The sequence below is a fragment of the Ptychodera flava genome (assembly GCF_041260155.1).
Source record: "Ptychodera flava strain L36383 chromosome 23 unlocalized genomic scaffold, AS_Pfla_20210202 Scaffold_23__1_contigs__length_28996876_pilon, whole genome shotgun sequence".
NCBI lineage: Eukaryota > Metazoa > Hemichordata > Enteropneusta > Ptychoderidae > Ptychodera > Ptychodera flava.
The window spans coordinates 13028605-13047633 of record NW_027248277.1 but is presented as its reverse complement, the minus strand read 5'-3'; the positions used below and the strand labels follow the sequence as shown (position 1 = coordinate 13047633).

Sequence of the window (19029 nt, the reverse complement as noted above, 5' to 3'; positions counted from 1 at the left end):
ATAGCTATCGCAAGCTTAAATACCTTTTCCAAGATTCTTCCCAGGTAGGTGACTTTGAAAGGGTTAGGTGCGATGCTGCGTGGAATTATGTGTACATGTTCCGTTCACTACGTTACCCTTCACCACAATGGTGGAAAATATAGTGGACGAGTACAAATCACCGTACACAGACTGAGGTGGCTGCACATTTTGTCAGGAACAAAAACTACATGTACAATAAAAGAAGGGCCTTGGCTACTACTCTGGCGTCTACACGCGCGCCAGTCCTCTCTGCATGGCAGGGCTATAATACGGCTACGGCATAGTCATAGCCGAGCACTCTTGTCTCATACCGGCCGCAGGGCTAATAGCTGACCATTGCACATTGGTTGATACCGTGGTAGAAAACAACGTTAAGTAAATACAAGTGGTTACCTCCTTGGTTTTATTTTTTCGGTCACATGTACATTTGTCCATGGAGGTAAAAGAGTTCTCTTCTGCCTCCATGGTTGGTCGCTCACTACGATCATGCAGCCAGGAGCGAAGCTGGTGCTTCTACGCTCCGTGCTACACGAACAAGGCAAGCATTGTGGAATATCTTGGTCATTACATGCTCACTGTGCTTCGAATGGCTAAAAATGGCGTTGCTAGGTCTGCATTTCCCTCTCTTTGATGAACGTTAGTGTTGTGTTTGTAGGGAAATTTGTAGAACCAACAAATTTGTCTTGCTTTAATCGGAATTGTAACTGTCTTACAAAGAGTAATCTTAATTCACTGCCCACGTGTGGGATTATCAATCTGATGTATTGACCATTCCACATATTTCCAATCGATATTAAGTGTGTGCGTAAACTAGAAAGTGACTCATGTATTTTATAGACTTGGTGGGTATGGCCGATTGGGGCAAACCGGCCGTACCTAACATCTGTGTTCGGAAAAGTTGTCATGTGTATCTGAATGACAATCATTATAAAGTGAAATAGTCTATATGGTGGCTAAGCTTTAACAATATACGGGTGGTTTCATCACTTATTTCATCGATTATCCGATCCTATATAGTAAACATGCGGGTAATTGGAAAATGACGGTCAATAGTCACTGGATACAACACAATGGAATAATCGGTCACTGATATGCCATCACCTGTAAAACCGGACAGTATCATACACAATGAAAATTTTTACTCACCGATTACTGAGGTCGATTTTTGTCTGCATAAATCCTTTCATTCCTCTAGGCTGCAGTTGTCTACGAAGATCCCATAATCAGGAAGGATTTGTTAAGGTAATATCCAGGAAGCTTAACACGTATTGTGTTTAGTAACGCTTCAGTTTATACTAGTTGTGTATCGACTAGCATAAGATACACCCTACCTAGCTGTTACACAACCGTCATGTCTGCTTACTAGATTTCAAAATCGTCCAGAGAAGACGTGTGTTTGGGTAATACTGAAGCCGTATACGCCAATCAGAATGCGCGCTGCAACAAACCGGTCACGTGCGCACTCTTCAAGACATAAGTCATTATTCAAATTTTTCACTGCGACCAAAATTGTCTCACTGAAAGACGAGGGATACGTGCTCAGAAAAGTTATTTATCCCAGCGATATTGTTCCAGCCTCTTTCACGGAGGAATGGTATTTTACTTTGATATTTCCTTTTAGAACATGTGTGATTAAAGTGTCATAATGGACTACTTCTCGGTTCGACGGTTTTAGAGACACTGGCAGACCGAATCACTGACTTGCAAGCCAGCTGACAGATAATAAGAAGAGGAGTATAACAAGGTCACAAGGACTGGTAGGGGAAGATGAAAAGAAAGGAATCAGTGCAGTTCGTGTTAGTAAAATGAATCAGTGTCTATAAAATATCAAATTATATAATTTGGAAAGAGTTTCTAAAGGAAAAAATACAAGGAAAGATATAATATTTTGAAATTGCCTGTCCTGCCCCTCCCTCTGTGACGAAACAATAAAAATTCTAGATTGCTTTTTGAAAGTATAGCAGAAGAGTTTACAGGGCACTCTAATATCTCTCTCTCTCTCTCTCTCTCTCTCTCTCTCTCTCTCTCCTCTCTCTCTCTCTCTCTCTCTCTCTCTCTCTCTCTCTCTCTCTCTCTCTCTCTCTCTCTCTCTCTCTGGGAAAGCTGTTGTATGACAGTGCAGTCTCAGCGACGCGAAGTGAACAAAGAAAATGACAGGATGACTCTGGCTGCCCCTCGTCTGACCTCTCTTTAAACGCCACTGCCCATGTGATCTGACACACCGAGTGTGAAAACATCCCATGGTAACAAACACAAAATAGGACAACGATGTGATTAAGGAACGGCTCATTTAGTAAACTCATATGTTTCTGACTTAGTGTACCTGGTTTTATACTTATATGTGAAAAGTACTTTAAACTATAGAAAATTGAGATTCGTTCAAATTGAATATCCATACTCATCAAGGTTGATAAATTAACCTTCAAAAATTGACTAGTTTAAAAAAATGTTTTCCCAGTGAAGTAAATTACAGTATGAAGCTTTAAGTGTGTATTTCAGATGAAAACTCGAGGAAGGGTTGATTGTTTGTAAAAGGCACAAATGTCTTAAAGGTACTGTGATTTATACAACTACTTTTATTCCTCAATTGAAAGACACATGGCCTAAGTTTGCTAAAGCGTACCGTGGTGAGTGTATGCCTGTGTCTGAAGAAACAGAGTTAACTTGCACGTAAACTTTAACAAGTATAACGAAAGACCTCTGTTGTCCCTTGGTCGAGTGAGGGTGTCTGACCCTCTTGACAAAGCATCTATTTAACTGATATGCATATTACTTCTTTGAAAGCCTGGCGAAAAAAGGAAAGAATCGTCTTTGATAAGCAAGTGGTGCTTCGCTGTGTGCCCCTGGTCATGCAACAATTATACTGATGATTTTTTGGTGTTTGAGTATTATTACTGTTTATACATTGAGACATCGAGTTTCGGTTTGTTTACTTAAACGAACCCTAAATATTACCATTTTTGTTATATTATATGGTATATTACACCATATCTCTCCTGAACTTTTGTACCTTCGATTTATGACATTTAAATAAAAATCATACAATTTCCCTTCTTTTCGATTGGATGAGACAAAAAGCTTTATATTCTGTCAGTTAAGGATATATATATATATATATATATATATATATATATATAATATATATATATATATATAATATATAGATATATATATATATATATATATATTATCATATCTCGGTATGTACTGGCAGTATCGTAGGTCTTGTGAGGGCGCGCTACTGCTCAGTATGTGAATCAGCATCGTACATCGTGACTTCTAAACCATGACCCTCCTCGCACGAATGACGTCATGTCGGGATTACCCCCACGTAGATGTGTAAAATATGTTCATCTTGACGCTTTTTTGTGTGGGAGAGACACACATGCATTTACTGGTCATATTGAAAGTCGCCGATAACCAATCATCTCTCTTACCTTGCAATCTTGACGACTCACCATTCCTTAAAGGAAACACCACCACTGCGCACAGGTTTCTTTATGTGTACGATACATTGATAGCTGCGGTACTGTTACTAGGAAAAAAAACATTGCGTTGTGATCGTTCGAAAAACATCATGTCGACATACACCTCTTGAATGAACAGCATAAAATTTGGCACATAACTTTTACTACAATGCTATCGCACTTGGTCGATACTAAACGACAAATAATCCATAATTCCTGTAACATACTTCGCGGTGACAGCAGGTACCTGTATTAGGTTGGTTGCTGTTATGCTTCTTTCTATCTGCACAGGAGGCGAATCAAGACTGACCTTAAGGCCATTCGTGCATGTTGCTTCATTTTGAAAGCGAAGGAGTGTCTTTTGGAATTCGATCTTCATGTTGTTTGCCAAACACATTAAATTCTTTATAATATAAAACGTTGGTTTTGAGTTGAAAATAGATATGAACAAATTACAAGGACATATAATTTTATTAATCAAACATTGTGACAATGTTGTGAGTAGAGATTAGGCTTACCACAGTGTAGCTACAGTCAACCTTGAACTTTTGACCCTTCGATTTATGACATTGAATTAAAAATCATAAAATTTCCCTTCCTTTTGACTGGATGAGACATAAATGTTTTCTATTCTGTCAGTTGAAGAAATACCATATTCGCCATTTCATCAGTTGAAAATGTCTTTAAAATGACCTTTGGACATTAACTCTGGCAGATGTTCGGCTGATGGGATCATGATAGAGATTTACGGCTACTTTACGAAGCCGGGCCGTTCTATCTTCATTGAACTTCTAATAAATATACTGTTTAGGTGTTCAGGCCACGTTCGAAAATAAAATAAATAGATATTGAGCTAGAATTTTACCAACCAAAAAGCTGACCTTAGAGACATTTCGCACTGTCCTACTCCAATAAATATTAAAGTGACCGTATACGTTCTAGTTTTCATGTTGAGCTCATCATAGGCGAATAGCCAACAGGCAGCTCAGTCGTGAGTGATTTGGCTGCAATGTGCCTTTTCGCAATCATAAACTGGTACAAGCTGTACTTTTTTGCTATTTTATCAGTATGCATTTCTATAAAAACAAGTGAGAGTGAAGATGTGCCTCATTCCAAGGCAATGAAGCGGAAAGATAAACCAATAACTCGTTGGGTCATTTTGAAAATGATAGGCAGTATAAGAGAGTTGTCTGTCTGACCCACTGTGGTGTGACTGTGTCTGACATCTTGACATTGCATCGGTTATGACTGTCCAACGAAATCGGTCACGTGACGCATGGTGAAAAACGAAAGAACCACTCTCAATGAGCATGCGGGGCCGTTACTTCGAATGTCCCTCTTCACGACGAAGTAGCTGATTAATATTCAAGTGGGCAGCTATACATGTCATTGATTATATGAACTAGGATTGTACGAGTATAAACGGAGAAAAAATGCAAAGTTGTATCGAAAGTCATTTCATAATTAACCAACGTTTTTTGTGTTAGGCTGCATTCACAAACACCTCTGGAGGGTGAGATTTTACAGAATGGGAACTTGAAAAAAAACATTACAACATGCCAATTGAAACTGAAATAAATGACATTTCAAAAAGGGGGCCTTGAAGATTTATTGAATATCAAATTTAGTCAAATTTCTTTTCAAATGCTTCCTGGCATTCTTATTTCATGCCACTTTTATTTAAATGGCGCCCTTCGTGCATAAATTGTAGAATATAATTTATTGATGGTCCGTCCAAGCAGCCAACTTGAGGCAGAATCAGTTCCACGTCCCACGAATCAGTTTTTATAAAATAGTATCCCTTTATCGTGTTTTCACCTAGATGATCATAAAATCCCCCTTTTCTGGATGGATACCCTTATTCCGTTCGAGTGTCACAATTGGGAGGTGCTAGAACTCGGCATTGAGACAACGCAGCATTTGCGTTTTCAACATACCAATTTGATCCGTTGACATGGGCTCAATTTCTAGTGGAGGCCGTAAGCAACACGGATAGTATTTAAAGAGTCAAGGAAGTCTGTCACATAGAGGGACGCGAACGGATAATGTATTAAATGTTTAACAAAAAATTAGGTCATTTTCTACCTTGCAAACACAATCTTGAGTCGCGCCCACAAAAAAAGGATGGAATCAAAGTCACCGTACGCTCTCTGATGGCACTTTTGTGATTTTGGCGTAAGACAACACTGTCTCCGTACTGACCTCCGTGATCAGCTATCTCGCTCCGGAATATGAACACTGGCGGCGCTGTGTATATACAATCATTATTTACCGATGAAAATTTCAACTACTCAAAACAACTGTCCGCAGTGCAGATTGTATTGATATTTAAAACACGGAATAAGAGAACTGAGAGCTGCCTCCTCGAATGGCAAATGGTTTAATGGTCGATTTCAAGGCTGAGAGTGAAATATTTAGGTGCTTCAAATCAGAGATCTATGGAATACCACTTTCACGTCAACCGACAAGAATACCCACGACAGAATGCAGTCGATCATGATTGTGTCGACGTACTTCCCATAACAATTTATGATGTATCAGTGACATCTTCAAAACATTTACGTACTTACTTCCCCTCTACCGCTCTGTCTGTCTCTGTCTACCCATCTTTCTGAATCGAGTGGGTTAATCACTACTGTCTATGATGATTAAAGTCATTTAAGCTCGGAATAGCAACACCATTTAAAACGAGTTCGACATATTCAGTTATTCCTATATATTTTTCTCTTTCCATTTTTCACAACGTCGTCCGAGATTGCACACAAACATTTCCCAAATTTGCTCAACATATGAACTCTCACCCAAAATTTCATTCATTTCATTTTCATGTGGTGTGAATGGTTTGTATTATCGCAAAGGGAACCAACAGTTTAAGCAGTTGTCGTTCCCCAGTCTTATTTTTCATGTTTGACCACTAGTAAGACCCCGGACAATACTTCTCAACGGCTATCATATTAGTGGCAATAAAATGTGGGAGACACTTTCTACTTGGCATTGAATTCATTTTGTCGTTCAGTTTATACGGTGGCATCCATATTGCGTTACTGCTCCTCATCGCTCTTTGTGCCACGTGTGACCACGACTTATCATGGAGTTTGTTTTTGAGAGAGAGAGAGAGAGAGAGAGAGAGAGAGAGAGAGAGAGAGAGAGAGAGAGAGAGAGAGAGAGAGAGAGAGAGAGAGAGAGAGAGAGAGAGAGAGAGAGAGAGAGAGAGAAGCAACGAAAAATAATAGTTTTGAATGAGTTTGAATAAGAGTTTTGAAAAAGGTATTTCTTTCACTATCCTCATAGTCTTATCACTAAGTGTATCTCTAGATACATTCACTGTAGATCGAAAAATATTCGCCATATTATCATCAGAAATTCAGATCTAATGACATGGTCTCATACATTGTACTTTATTTCACGTAGAATCACAGTCACTGTATATTACCAATGTGTCCAAATAGGGATTGTAAATTACCATGTCTTGGCATGTTGAGACAGTTGCATCAGTCGGGTAAGAGCGCCGCCACTGCTCAGAATTAGTCTAGTTCGCCGACCCATTTCCACCGCGGCCGCTGCGCTGTTAACGAAAAAAGGGTCAGGTATGGGCTTTTGTAAGCATGGCTGTCATTGGTCAATAGTACGAGTGCAGTGATTGCGTTGAATTTATTTCCAACTTGGAGCTACCTTCGAATTTAGATTTCGTATGCCCATGGAGTCATTTTACCTCCATAGTTTCCCGAACCAAACATCCTATGTCGACAATGAATGAAAAACGAAAAATCGTTTATTTTTGAGTCATTGCAGTACATGTCAAAGTTCACCATGGTCACCAGGTCACGTCTGAAAAAAAAAATATAAACGATAAGCTTAATCGTCCTTTCAACACTAAATGCCATCATAGAAAAACAGAGTCGGAGACTTAAAAGTGAATCCGTGCAAACAACTTCAACTTTCGATGTTTCGTCATCAAAATTCTGAGCTTACCACTACAGATGTGCTGATCACATTACCTTGTCAGGTGACTGTGCTCATGATTAATATGCAGTCAAAATTATGACTGAGACATTAGCCCATACCTGATCCTATTTTCGTTAGCAGCGCAGCCAAGGTAGAAATGGGTCAGGGAACCAGACTGTGCTCAGAATGTGAATCTGTATGATACATGTTGACTTTTGATCCTTAACTCCTTTGCACGACTGACGCCATGTCGGAATTCCCTTAAACGTGATGAGTAAAAATCCAATATCAATATGAACTTGATGCTTAAGCTTGCCATGTGACTATTAATTTTAACCCGTCTTAGTTTACGAAATGCGATGTTTACCACAAAGTGTGCAAGATATATGTGAACATCCCACATATTTGCTGAGTGGGTAGCCAGGCAAATATTTCGGCTGACTCGCAGCGTGTTTGCAAGGTTATATCTGATTGGTCGATTGTTACTATTCACAGTAACTTAGGGAGTTTATTTGTATTATTTCATTATAACGGTACGATTCTGCCAACCAATTGGATAACAGCTTCGAAATCGCTGCGAGTCGGCCCAAATATTTATTAGGCGCACCGCATGCAAATCACGAATAGGCACTCACTCTCCTCCTCCCGAATTGTGCGATAAAGGTTCAGCGTTGCCATCTTGGGATTATACGGATTTCTTTACTAACACACTACTTTCCTGGCTGTGAACATGCTGCTGTAAAGAATGTTCATATGCTCGTTATACTACAGCGCTATAAGTGCTGGGTAACAAATGTGGACATCGCCTCTTGAATGCGGCACTGTGAGCGAAATTACAAATCGGCACATTTATAACAACGCACTCGCATTTTGTCGGTCATGTAAACACTCTCCGCTGTTATGCAAGATTACCAGTGACACATTTCAAGGTACATGGTTGGGTTTCTGTTTGTCCTTGCCAAACCAAACAGAAGGGAGATTAAGTGACTGACCTCAATGTCGCCCTCGCGGCTGCTGCTTTGAAATTTGTCACATACAGTAGCCGTTCTTTGCAATAAAGCGCTTTCAAATATAAACCTTTCTTTGCCGTCCACGTGCTGGTAGATTTTCAGAGAAAATTAAGAAACAAAACACAATATTAACACAATCACAAATAAAAACATTATTTTTTCCGAAAGAAACCAAATAAAATATGAGCTTCCAACCGCGATTCTTGTCCTGCCAGAGTATCAGTGTCACTGTCTCAGTAGAAACATTTGGCATATATATCTCTCCCTTTATAGCATCAGTACTCCATGCAATGTCTTGTGCAGGACGTTGCGTATACACGACTTTGCATGTTGTCTGTGTTTGTTTTTTTTTATTTTTGCCTGACTGGCTGGTACGCTTTACAAAAATCCAAGGACGGCAAACAAATATTTTTTTAAATGGCCTAACATCCCCTTTTTGCATGCCTTTTACAAGAAATTCTTCATAACTCAAAATTTCTGGATTTGACCTTAAAAAGAGTGAATATGTTTATGAAACATTATGTTTGTTGATCTAACATCATGACAAAACGCCGTTATTGCAGATGATATTCAGCAAACTGCAGTCTCTGTTCAAATAGCTACAGTTGAAGTATAACATACCCTGTGGTGAGATCCCCCTTCGACTCGATGAGACGAACCTTTTTGTGCAATCAGTTGAGAAAATATAACGTGCACAATCTCGGTTTAGTTCAGCTGTTGTATACCACATCGTTATATCTCCAAAGTACCTTGATCCTGTGTCTCGTCGCTACCTAAAGCTGCTCAAAATTCCGAATGTTGAAGGGATATCGTGGAAAGTGAATGATATTGTTAGCGCCACCCGTTGTAAACGCCATGATTAAGGTAGTATGCGCCTTGAAAGTGAAAGACTTAAACTTTTGATCAAACTTTCCTCAATGAAACTTTCAACCATTCTCTTACCAAACTAACGATAAAAATCGAGGTTCACTATTCAAAGTTTGGAACTAGCGAAACCAATTACCCGACATGCATTTTGCAATATTTGAAATTCAAAATAGCCACCATCCCTGTGTTAACACTATGGGGGATTACATTTTTTATTTTCGAAAATCTGAGCCGGTGAAAGTTTTTTCTATCTCCAAGAGCTTTGAAGGGGACCAAGTCGGCCATTTTCGTGAATTTTGTTTGATACGAGACACTATTTAAATTTTTGACTTGCTGAAAGATACTAAATGAATGGGTGACCAGGCAAATATTCCATTCGGTTTTAGACACGATACATGAAACCATCGCGAGAAAGAATAAATGTCTATCACCATTAATTGGGATTCGCCTACTATGAATGATATGCCGTTAGCTGAAGTTGCATTTTGACTGTCAGCTTTGCATGCAGAACATGACAACCAATCCTGTTCTTTGATATACTGTTCTTTGTTGCAAATAGCACATTTTTCGAGAGGGCATTCCAAATACGTAGAAGCTGCAACAATCGCAGAGCCGTTAGCCGATGACAGTACCTATTAATGCACAGTCTCTCTCACTGTGACCTGTTGCCTTATTCTGGTTCCTTGACCCCTTTCCACTTCTGGCTGCACTGCTAACGAATATTGGGTCAGGTATGGGCTAATATTTCAGTCAGAATTTTGACTGTATATAAATGAGCACGACATTGTTTCCTCTCGTTTCTACCTCCATGTAGACTTGCCTACGGACTTAGAAATATCAAAACAGAGTAAAATGAAAGCATAGACTTCAGCAGACTGTCACGCTAGTGTTGAGGTGATCGCCAGATTGAAGCCATATACTGACAGGTACGCTGTGGAGTGAACGCCAGTACTGCATGCTGTGTATGCCCGGTCCTCTGGTCATAACTACGTGAATACACCGTACGATACTATTTCAATACGGCGAGACAAACTTCTATTTTTTCACGTCCAAACGAAACAACGGTGAGACAAGAACTTCGTCCAAACAAAATGTTCTGCTTTGTTACTGATCTCTGTATGGCAGGACTGTGCGTTTACCGGCTGTAGGCCTCCTGTAGGTATAAGGGTGCATGACAGGGGGAATCAGTCTTGTGGTTTCAGCTGTACCGGCGAACACAAAATTGTACAGATAAAGCTTCAAACACTATACTCATGTTTTTGGCATGAATTTTACCGTATTCACAGCAATTATTGATAGAGGCTGATTTCCTATAAGCGGTACCGTTGTTTGTGTTTGTTTAGCGGTCTTTGACTTAGGGTAAACCACTATCGGTCAGCGCCGCAAACGCTGCACCGGTGAAAGTGAAAAGTGATCGGAAGAAAGGGCGACTGCTGCCATGTCAAGTCGCCGTCATGCCATCCATGTACTCGCTTGTGGTTCGAAGTACCGTTCAACTGTAACAAATAAGTATATGAGGCACAGAGATATCCCCGTTCAATAACATTCGCACAGATTTTGTGTGTCACGATGTAACCAGCTATGGTGAGCAGTATCGATCGATAGCACTCGACGATGTTCAGTTGCACCTCCAGGTGTGATGTTTCAAAGTTCAACAAAAGATCATCTGGATCATGTTTTTTAAAAAAAATACTGAATTGCAGAAAGAACATCCCTAAATAAAACTCTACGAAGACGTAATTTGCTCACTAGAATGAAAGAGAATGTACTTCAGTACCTCTGTAACTGTTTCACTATCATCAAATAAGAATCTACTAGCTGACAGTATAGGCATTTCAGTCACGATCGCCATAGTAGCGGACGTCAAGTGTGCCCAGACTCTGAGGGAGAGGTGAACTCAATCGCACGCAAACACAATGAACACACCTCCGTATATGATATTCCAAGATGGTGTCATTTGTACAAATTAGTACCGTCGAAAACCGTACATAAAGTAAAAGTTATCCAATGTAAGGAACTGAGAGAGAGAGAGAGAGAGAGAGGAGAGAGAGAGAGAGAGAGAGAGGAGAGAGAGAGAGAGAGAGAGAGAGAGAGAGAGAGAGAGAGAGAGAGCATGCAGACAGACAGACAGAGAGGGAAGCAAGGGAAGCGAATGTGTGCATGTTTGTGAAAGAAATCTACCGACAGACAGACAGATAAACGTGTTCAGAGTCAACTATGCGATCTACCGACCAAAAGACTATCATCAGACTGAAATCACAGACAAGCTCTTACATTTACAATGCTTAATAGTTTATTCAAAACAGAAGTGACCTTAAGTCACAAAATTTGGACCACGGTGCGGTCAAAAATTGACAGCCAATTTGTATTCGAAACAAACTCCTAAAAATCACTGTCAGAAGTCTATCCACATGTGCCGCATATCTAAGATGTGATGTTCAGAATATACAGTGAAGATTTTCCTGCTTTCGCAACATTTTACTGGAAGTTTTCAACCGACCGGTGAATCTCGAGTACGGAGTCTTTCTACAAATATTACGGTCACTAAATTTGTAACAACCTCTGTTTGACGTCATCCCTAGCACTGTTATAATTCACATTGGTCAGCATAGTGACATATGAAATATAATTTCCTTACAAATTGCCTATTTTCACATCTGAGTTATGAGTTAGACATGCAGCACAATTATAATCACTAGCGTAGGCTTAAGAATTAAAACACTCGTCAAAATTCCAAAACACAGAGGAAATCTCAAGCAGAATTGCCTTGGAAACACATAAAAAATTACGATGAATAATCAAAGGACTCGGGAAAGGGAAAAATAAAAAGCAGTACATTTTTCAACAGATGTTAGAAAATTTATACGAACATGAATTAACTTTTACTCAGATTCACGTTTAAAATCATTAGTCTTTGTCAAATCGCTTGCAGAGTACCAACGTTCAGAGTTAATTCTGGTGATGTATATATCTGAGCAGGGTTTGGATGAAATTAGATTTCACAAGAGTCAAGATTAAGTTGCATTATTTATCTGCATTACGGCGGCGGTAAGATGATCATTCCGTTTCCACGGCACTTGAGTAAAACACTGTAAAGATGAAAGGAGAATACCCGTTTGTATTCGAAATCTTTCAAGAAAGTTGAATTCTTTGTAAATTAAGATAGTGATACCTATTTAATCTCCAGTTCCCCCTAGGTCAAAGTATTTTGGCAGTGATCGTAACACAATAACAAAAGTAAAGTACCTTATACCAAAAGTCTCCATACATATGGATCCAAGCGATGTCCTATACTATGCACTTTCCTATCGTCACAAGAACGCTTTGATATATGGCATGCTTAAATTGTGATCTTCAGATGAATATTTCAACAAAATGTAGTTTTGCCTCAACTTTAGTTGCAGATACGTGCATCTTGTAGCGAAGCTGTGTCGACTTACTTCAACACTGTATTTCTAAAAACTCTCCTCTTTAATGATCAGCGATTCAGAGTGATTAAACGAAATAATTCATTTATAAAAAAAGGGAATAACGAGTCTTTGAATTCTTACCATCATACTGATCAGTCTCTTCCTGGTACAAACACGGCTACGACAACGCTTAGGAAAAGCAGGATACCCAGTGCACTTTTCCCGACAGACGAACCAGCAGCTGCAATTCAAAATTTCACGCTTAGTTCATTCACGTCGAAAACATATTGCAACCTTAATTAGATACACCTACGAAGCGTGCATTTAATAACATAATTCAGACAATTAGTGGCATATCATAGTATGCCTACTAATTTATCGAACATTCAACATAGGCGTAAACATGGTGTCTAATGCAGGTGTATATATAAGAATTTATCGATATTGCTAGGTCATTGAAAAAGCGAACCGTGCAGCTAAGCAATTATAGATGCCATTTAGGAATACCTACTCGTACTTTCAGCGGTTGTCATTCCAGATGAAGCTTTGACAGGAAAAAGAGATAAAGAAAAATCACGCTTATTTTCAACCGATGGAAATAACAAATGTAACGTTTAGAATTTTAGAAATTAGATCACCATGTTCAATGTGTTTGAAACAAACAAACACAAAAACAACAATAAAAAGTAAAAAATGATAAGTAAATAAATAAATAAATATATTTCTTACATGAGCAGTCAATTTTACTGCTGATATCAACTGTACAACCAATGACATTGCCAGGAGCAAGTTGAGCGCAGATGTATTTGTACGAAGAGCACTGAGCCTCGTCTGCTACAATGCTAGCAGTGAGACCAGTAGTAAGCGTGGAACCGGCTGCTTTGGCAGCGACGCTAACGGGAAAAGTAACGCCAGCCCCGGCAAAGGCAGCTGATTTTGTCGTCAACGATTCGTCATCTGAGAGATAGACGTTGATTCCGGTAACGTCGACAGCGCTTGCGCCTGTGTTGATCAGTCCGATAGAGAAAGTGAAGTCCACGGCTGTAGTTGTGTCTATAGTATATGTTGCTGGAGCTGTGGACGTGAAACTTGCTGCGAGAACACCGGGTGCTGAAAGAAAGAAAGAAAGGTTTAATTCTGCAATTTTTTTAGAAATCATACAATCATATGACTACATAGAATTTACAGTTCAATCCATTGCTTGTTAAGCAATCCATTGCTTGTAACGATAGACTTCAAGACATTCATAATGTTCGAACGAGATCGAAATAGGATGAATTTCTAAAAAAAATTGCAGAATTAAACGTTTGATGATGATCAAATGAACTCGTTAAATGTTCACAGTATACGTGATGTGTACGTGTGTCTGTGTGCAATAGTACCTGGGCAAACCTTGCTTCCTGCATCCGTGCAGTGGGAACCAAACGGCAAGCAGCCATCATCATCTGTAACTGTGTTTGCAGTGCCTGTCGTAATGACTACACAGACGTGTGTGTATGCCTCGCAGTTGGCTACATCGATTAACAAGTCTACCGTTTCTCCGGCTATGATAGTCTTGTCATCCGTGACGTCGGCGGTGACAGTCTTCGCAGGTGTATATGTTTTCTCTACGGCTGTCGATGTCGATGCTGGAGTGCTACTTTCATACTGTACGTTGTCAGTGAAATAGACACTAATCTTGCTTATTGTATTACCAGTACCAGTGCCACTACTGCCATCCGTGTCAGTCAACCCGAGGGTTATGCTAATTGTTTGGGCTACACCTCCAGCCGTGTAGGTAACACTACCGGCATTGGTTATCGATGTTGAAGTCACTGTTATCTCTGTTTAAAAGATGCAGAATTATAATTACAATGTTATGTCTTTCATTTAACTTTACTTATTGGATCATTCTTTAAATAGTCCATGATGTCTATAAAGTGGCACCAGTCTTGTTCATGGGCGAAATAGTTAACTCCGAATAGTAGACAAAGTCTTGTAATTTCTGCGTTACCTACTATACTACTTTGATGTATGAGTGATATATCTTGCAGGAGATATAATTGAAATTTTGACGGATAACTTGGTACCGCTTAATGTTAGCAGTGTGTATATCGTTGTCATACTTGTTTTATTAGCAATTACAGATTTGAAACTTACCTTGTGCAAAGCATTCATATGGATCGCCGACCAGGAAAGCTGATACAAGAAGCGATAAAACTACCCTGGAAAGTGAAAAGATATCTACGTTAAGCAATTATTTTAATTTTTTGTTATTAGAGAATCGCAATAAGGGTTTATCTCTTGCTGTTAAAACAAGAAGAAAGCAAAATTGATATCGGTAATGACTGTCTAACTAAATACACTCAACAACTAGAGGAGAACTTGAAGATTAAGAATATGAGTGAACCATTTCTTTACTTGAATTCATAGCACTGCCTGCTGCAAAAGCTCTCTCTATGCCGGTTATGTTCTGTTGAAACCTAACTTATGCTCGCTTTAAAGAGTATGTCAGATTCCCATGTGCCATAAATTGCTGCTGATTGGCCTGCATGAATGTCATGCTGTATATTTATGCTAAACCAAACGATATACAATACTGTCGCTTGTCATAGATCACAATGAAAGAATATGCTAAACAATCTCACTGGTGATGTAATGACATAGTTTAATGATGTTATTTCATGTTTATACGACACAACAATTCCATTAGGGATTCAACACAAACTTGAAATGGTGATTTTGTTTTGTATTTATGCATCAGGGGTCAATAGAACCTCCAAATATTAGAACTTTATCGTAATCTGTGCAGTTTGCCAGAAAAAAAAAATAAATGATAAGCTACGACTGCATGACACTACCTGGGTTTAGGCTGCTGAGTGACTAACGTAAGTGACTAAAACCTAAAAAGTTGTTGTTTTCCCACAGTGCATTGATATCGCGCAGATACGAGCTGGCTATGTCTGGAACACCTACAATCAGGTTCACATAACAACAGTTTACTGCTTGCTGCGCTATTATTACGAACAGGTCTAGGTAACGGCTATTACTGGAAGATATGGGAAGATATGATTGGCTGGATGGTGTTGAACTTTTACCACGTGGAAGAAATCACACAGATCCTTTGATGCACTTTATTGGATCTTATTATCTAAGTGGTACAAAGGTCTGAAGAACAACGCCCCTTCGCCGCAGCCAGCTGCCATGAAGGAGTGATTCGAACAAATTTTGACAGCGTTCATAGGTTACTAAATATATCTATACTACATGAAGATAACCAAGCTGATTAGTGATATGAAGGCGGTAGAAAGTTAAAGTCCGCGTGTTTAATCTTACGACGTCATAATAATAGTGTTCTATTTAAATTTCCGGAAATTTTATGTCTACGGGGCATCAAAAGTTGCTCTGATCTGCTTTTACAACTGAATTAGTCATCCAACAAACTTGCGCTGTTTGGAATGGGCCTTGCTCATGTATAACTGTACTTGAAATTACGACAGACTAGATGTTGTCGATATTGTACATTTAAATCAACCTTTACTGTTTTTTTTTTAACTTTTATTTTGCATTGTTATGTCAACATTTTGGCAAGTTATAAGTGATGTAACGTAGCCAACTGGGGGTATAGAGTGTCTTTGTACGTACTCGCTAGGGTAGACCCTCTGGCCAGACCAGACAGCAACAGATAAGTAAAAATTCTAAATCTAATTTTTGCAAATACATTCTTTCATATAATATTATTTTAAAAGGAAAAAAAAAGTTGCGGTCACCATATCCTTTTCCATGGAAATTATATCTGAATAGGGCACCCTAAGATATGGAAAAATGCCAGACTACAATTGATTTTGATATTTTATTATATTAGTGATTTCCTACACGGCTTTAGTCTGGCAAGAGTATCTCATTTAGGAAACACTCTAGGAACACTGATATTTGAGCTGAGATTTTTATTAGTTCGAGATGGCATGATGAGAGGAAAAGAAAAAACAAAGCCACTTTGTTGTCGGCTGGCACACCTTATAGTTACTATTGACACGTTTATAGAAGTTTAAAGTTTAAGGAACTTCACGCAACGAAGGTGAAAGACTTAACATTTTGTTCAAACTTTCCTTATTAACATTTTCTGCCCGTCCTTAATTACCAAATCAAGAATAAAAATCAAGACTTATTATGCAAATTATGGTACTATCGAGAAGAATTACCGGACATCTGCCTGTATTTCAGGTTCGAAATGACCGCCATCCCAGTGTTAACTGCACGCGAAAAGCAAAATAATCTTAAAAATAAAACGGTGAACTTTTCTTACCCCATAAAAATGAGCGTTCTCGAAGTGGTATATCACACAAGAATTGAACGAGTCTGCGAGTCAGTATATCTGTTACTGAGGAGAGTTCTACCTTGGAAAAGCGCGCCAATAATGTTGGGGTTCTAAGGAGCTTGCGACGTTTGATACACGAAGCATGTGAAACAATACCCAATGTAAGTGTGCAGCAGTTGTAAGATGTAAAGTGTGATAGCACTACCTTGAATTCTTATTTGAGCGAAACTATGCCCGCAAATTAACTCAAATGTCCATGCAGATACTACAAAACTTATCAAAAGCAGAAATTGTTAAAAAAGAATCCAAAATATTGGTAGTATAGTATGTGGTTTATGGACCTACCTCATTTTGTGAAGACGGAGTGAACACAGTTTACCTGGAAAGTAAAGAAAAGACAGAGCTCACAGAATATTGATATACAAAGAATTAAATCACTGGTCGAAAAGTAAAACATTTATATTAATCATTATCATGATCAAAATCATAATCTATGAATATAGATCTCTGTCCTAAAAGTGATCAAAATCTCTCATCCTCTTCATCGAACTATCAGATATATCATTGATTTAATATGAAAGGGTTAGTGTGAGAACGTTACGGTAATGGGAGACAAAATCAACGGCGGAAAATTCATTTGTAGATAAAATAACCGCCATTTTTTTAGGGACATTGATTTCCAGGTTGTGCATGAAACTATTCCATAGCATGGTAAAATATGTTTCATTTTAATACGATCATTACATGTTTGGCCGATAAAACTGGTATGAGAAATTTTTACAGATTTTCTTAAAAAACTAGTCATCGTAGGTACACCTCACTTAAGATATCAGAGTAAAAGTTATTTTTCAATAAATGTTGTATAAGAAATCGCACATTGCACCAAAGTTTAAAAATTATCTATTACTATCTGTAAATTACGCCACAGATTTATGACTCATATTACTTTTTGAAATTACAGTCGTATCGTTGTCTTAGTTTTAGAATATGTTAATTAATGATGAAAATGTTCTTAGAAACATTTTTGTGAGTCTTGTCGTCTATGTGGCTTTCTGCACATTGTGGAATCCCCAAATGATTGTACCTCAATGTTACCACTTAGTAAGTAAGAGTATTGAAGCAAGATATCGTTATGTGGAGCAGTAAAGATATGATTTGAGCAACGTAGGACATCTAAGAGAGCCGGCTTTCACGAGTGTTGAAGTTTGTAATCAGGTTACTTTTGTTAATATGAAAGCAAAATCAAGCTCATGTCACGATTTAATCTGAACAAGACTTGATACGTCAGAATCAATTTATCTCGCTGTTCAGACTCTGCAATGTTAGGAAAGTCACTTGAAAATACTGAAAGTTTAATTGAAATTGTAACCATTATCCGCGTCTTCAAACTTTGCCGAGAGTGAGAGACGCTTAGAAAACATCTTTCATAGCAGGTAATTCGCATATACTGTATTATGGTGATGTACATCATAGTGTAGTTTTAAGTTATATGTAAAACAATTTGTTTAGGGCAGTTTTATAGTCAGGCGATATTGTAAACTGTGAAAGCAGATCATGTGAAAGATAGCTATCTTACAATTAATCCCTTTAAAAAGCTCACCTGCAAATTACTGTACTTGATTATTTCTGGAGTAGCTTCTATCAGCTTCGCCCTATGAGCTAATGGTACAAACACTGCATGGAGGCATGCTTTATACTCTACGCTTGACAACAACTGAGGGCGTGACTTTCTGTCATTGGTCAAAGATTAGGAACACTCGTTTCCAATTGGCTGTGAGGGTGCAATTACAGATCCTAGTTGGGCTGTCTTCTAAAGCATGCTGTTGTGACACTTGTCAATACTGACGCACTAGCGTCCCATTCCTTTTGGTGAATTGATTACGAGAGTTTGTTGCCCGGCGACGCCTTTCCCAATAGCGTGATATATTTCAGAACAACAATTTACTCATTGTACGTCGCTACGTCATAACACATACAAACAAACCATCGCTCATCATCACTAGCCCCTTTTC

At 38.7% G+C, this 19029-nt stretch overlaps 1 protein-coding gene across 2 annotated transcripts; it reads right to left on the bottom strand.

Annotated features, from left to right (window-relative positions):
* Positions 1-11580: 11580 nt before the first annotated feature.
* On the bottom strand, positions 11581-18684 carry LOC139124261 (uncharacterized). 2 transcript variants are annotated; one of them, XM_070690400.1, is made up of 8 exons: positions 18618-18684; positions 17363-17396; positions 14860-14924; positions 14103-14543; positions 13450-13830; positions 13232-13264; positions 12862-12961; positions 11581-12399 (listed from the first exon to the last, which is right to left on the bottom strand). In XM_070690400.1, the coding sequence occupies exons 2-7, from the start codon at positions 17365-17367 to the stop codon at positions 12873-12875; spliced, it is 1014 nt and encodes a 337-aa protein (XP_070546501.1). In that variant the 5' UTR covers positions 17368-17396; positions 18618-18684; the 3' UTR covers positions 11581-12399; positions 12862-12872. The 2 variants fall into 2 exon arrangements, with proteins under 2 accessions (XP_070546501.1, XP_070546502.1); XM_070690401.1 differs by lacking the exon at positions 13232-13264 and having other exon boundaries at positions 18618-18682.
* Positions 18685-19029: the final 345 nt, after the last annotated feature.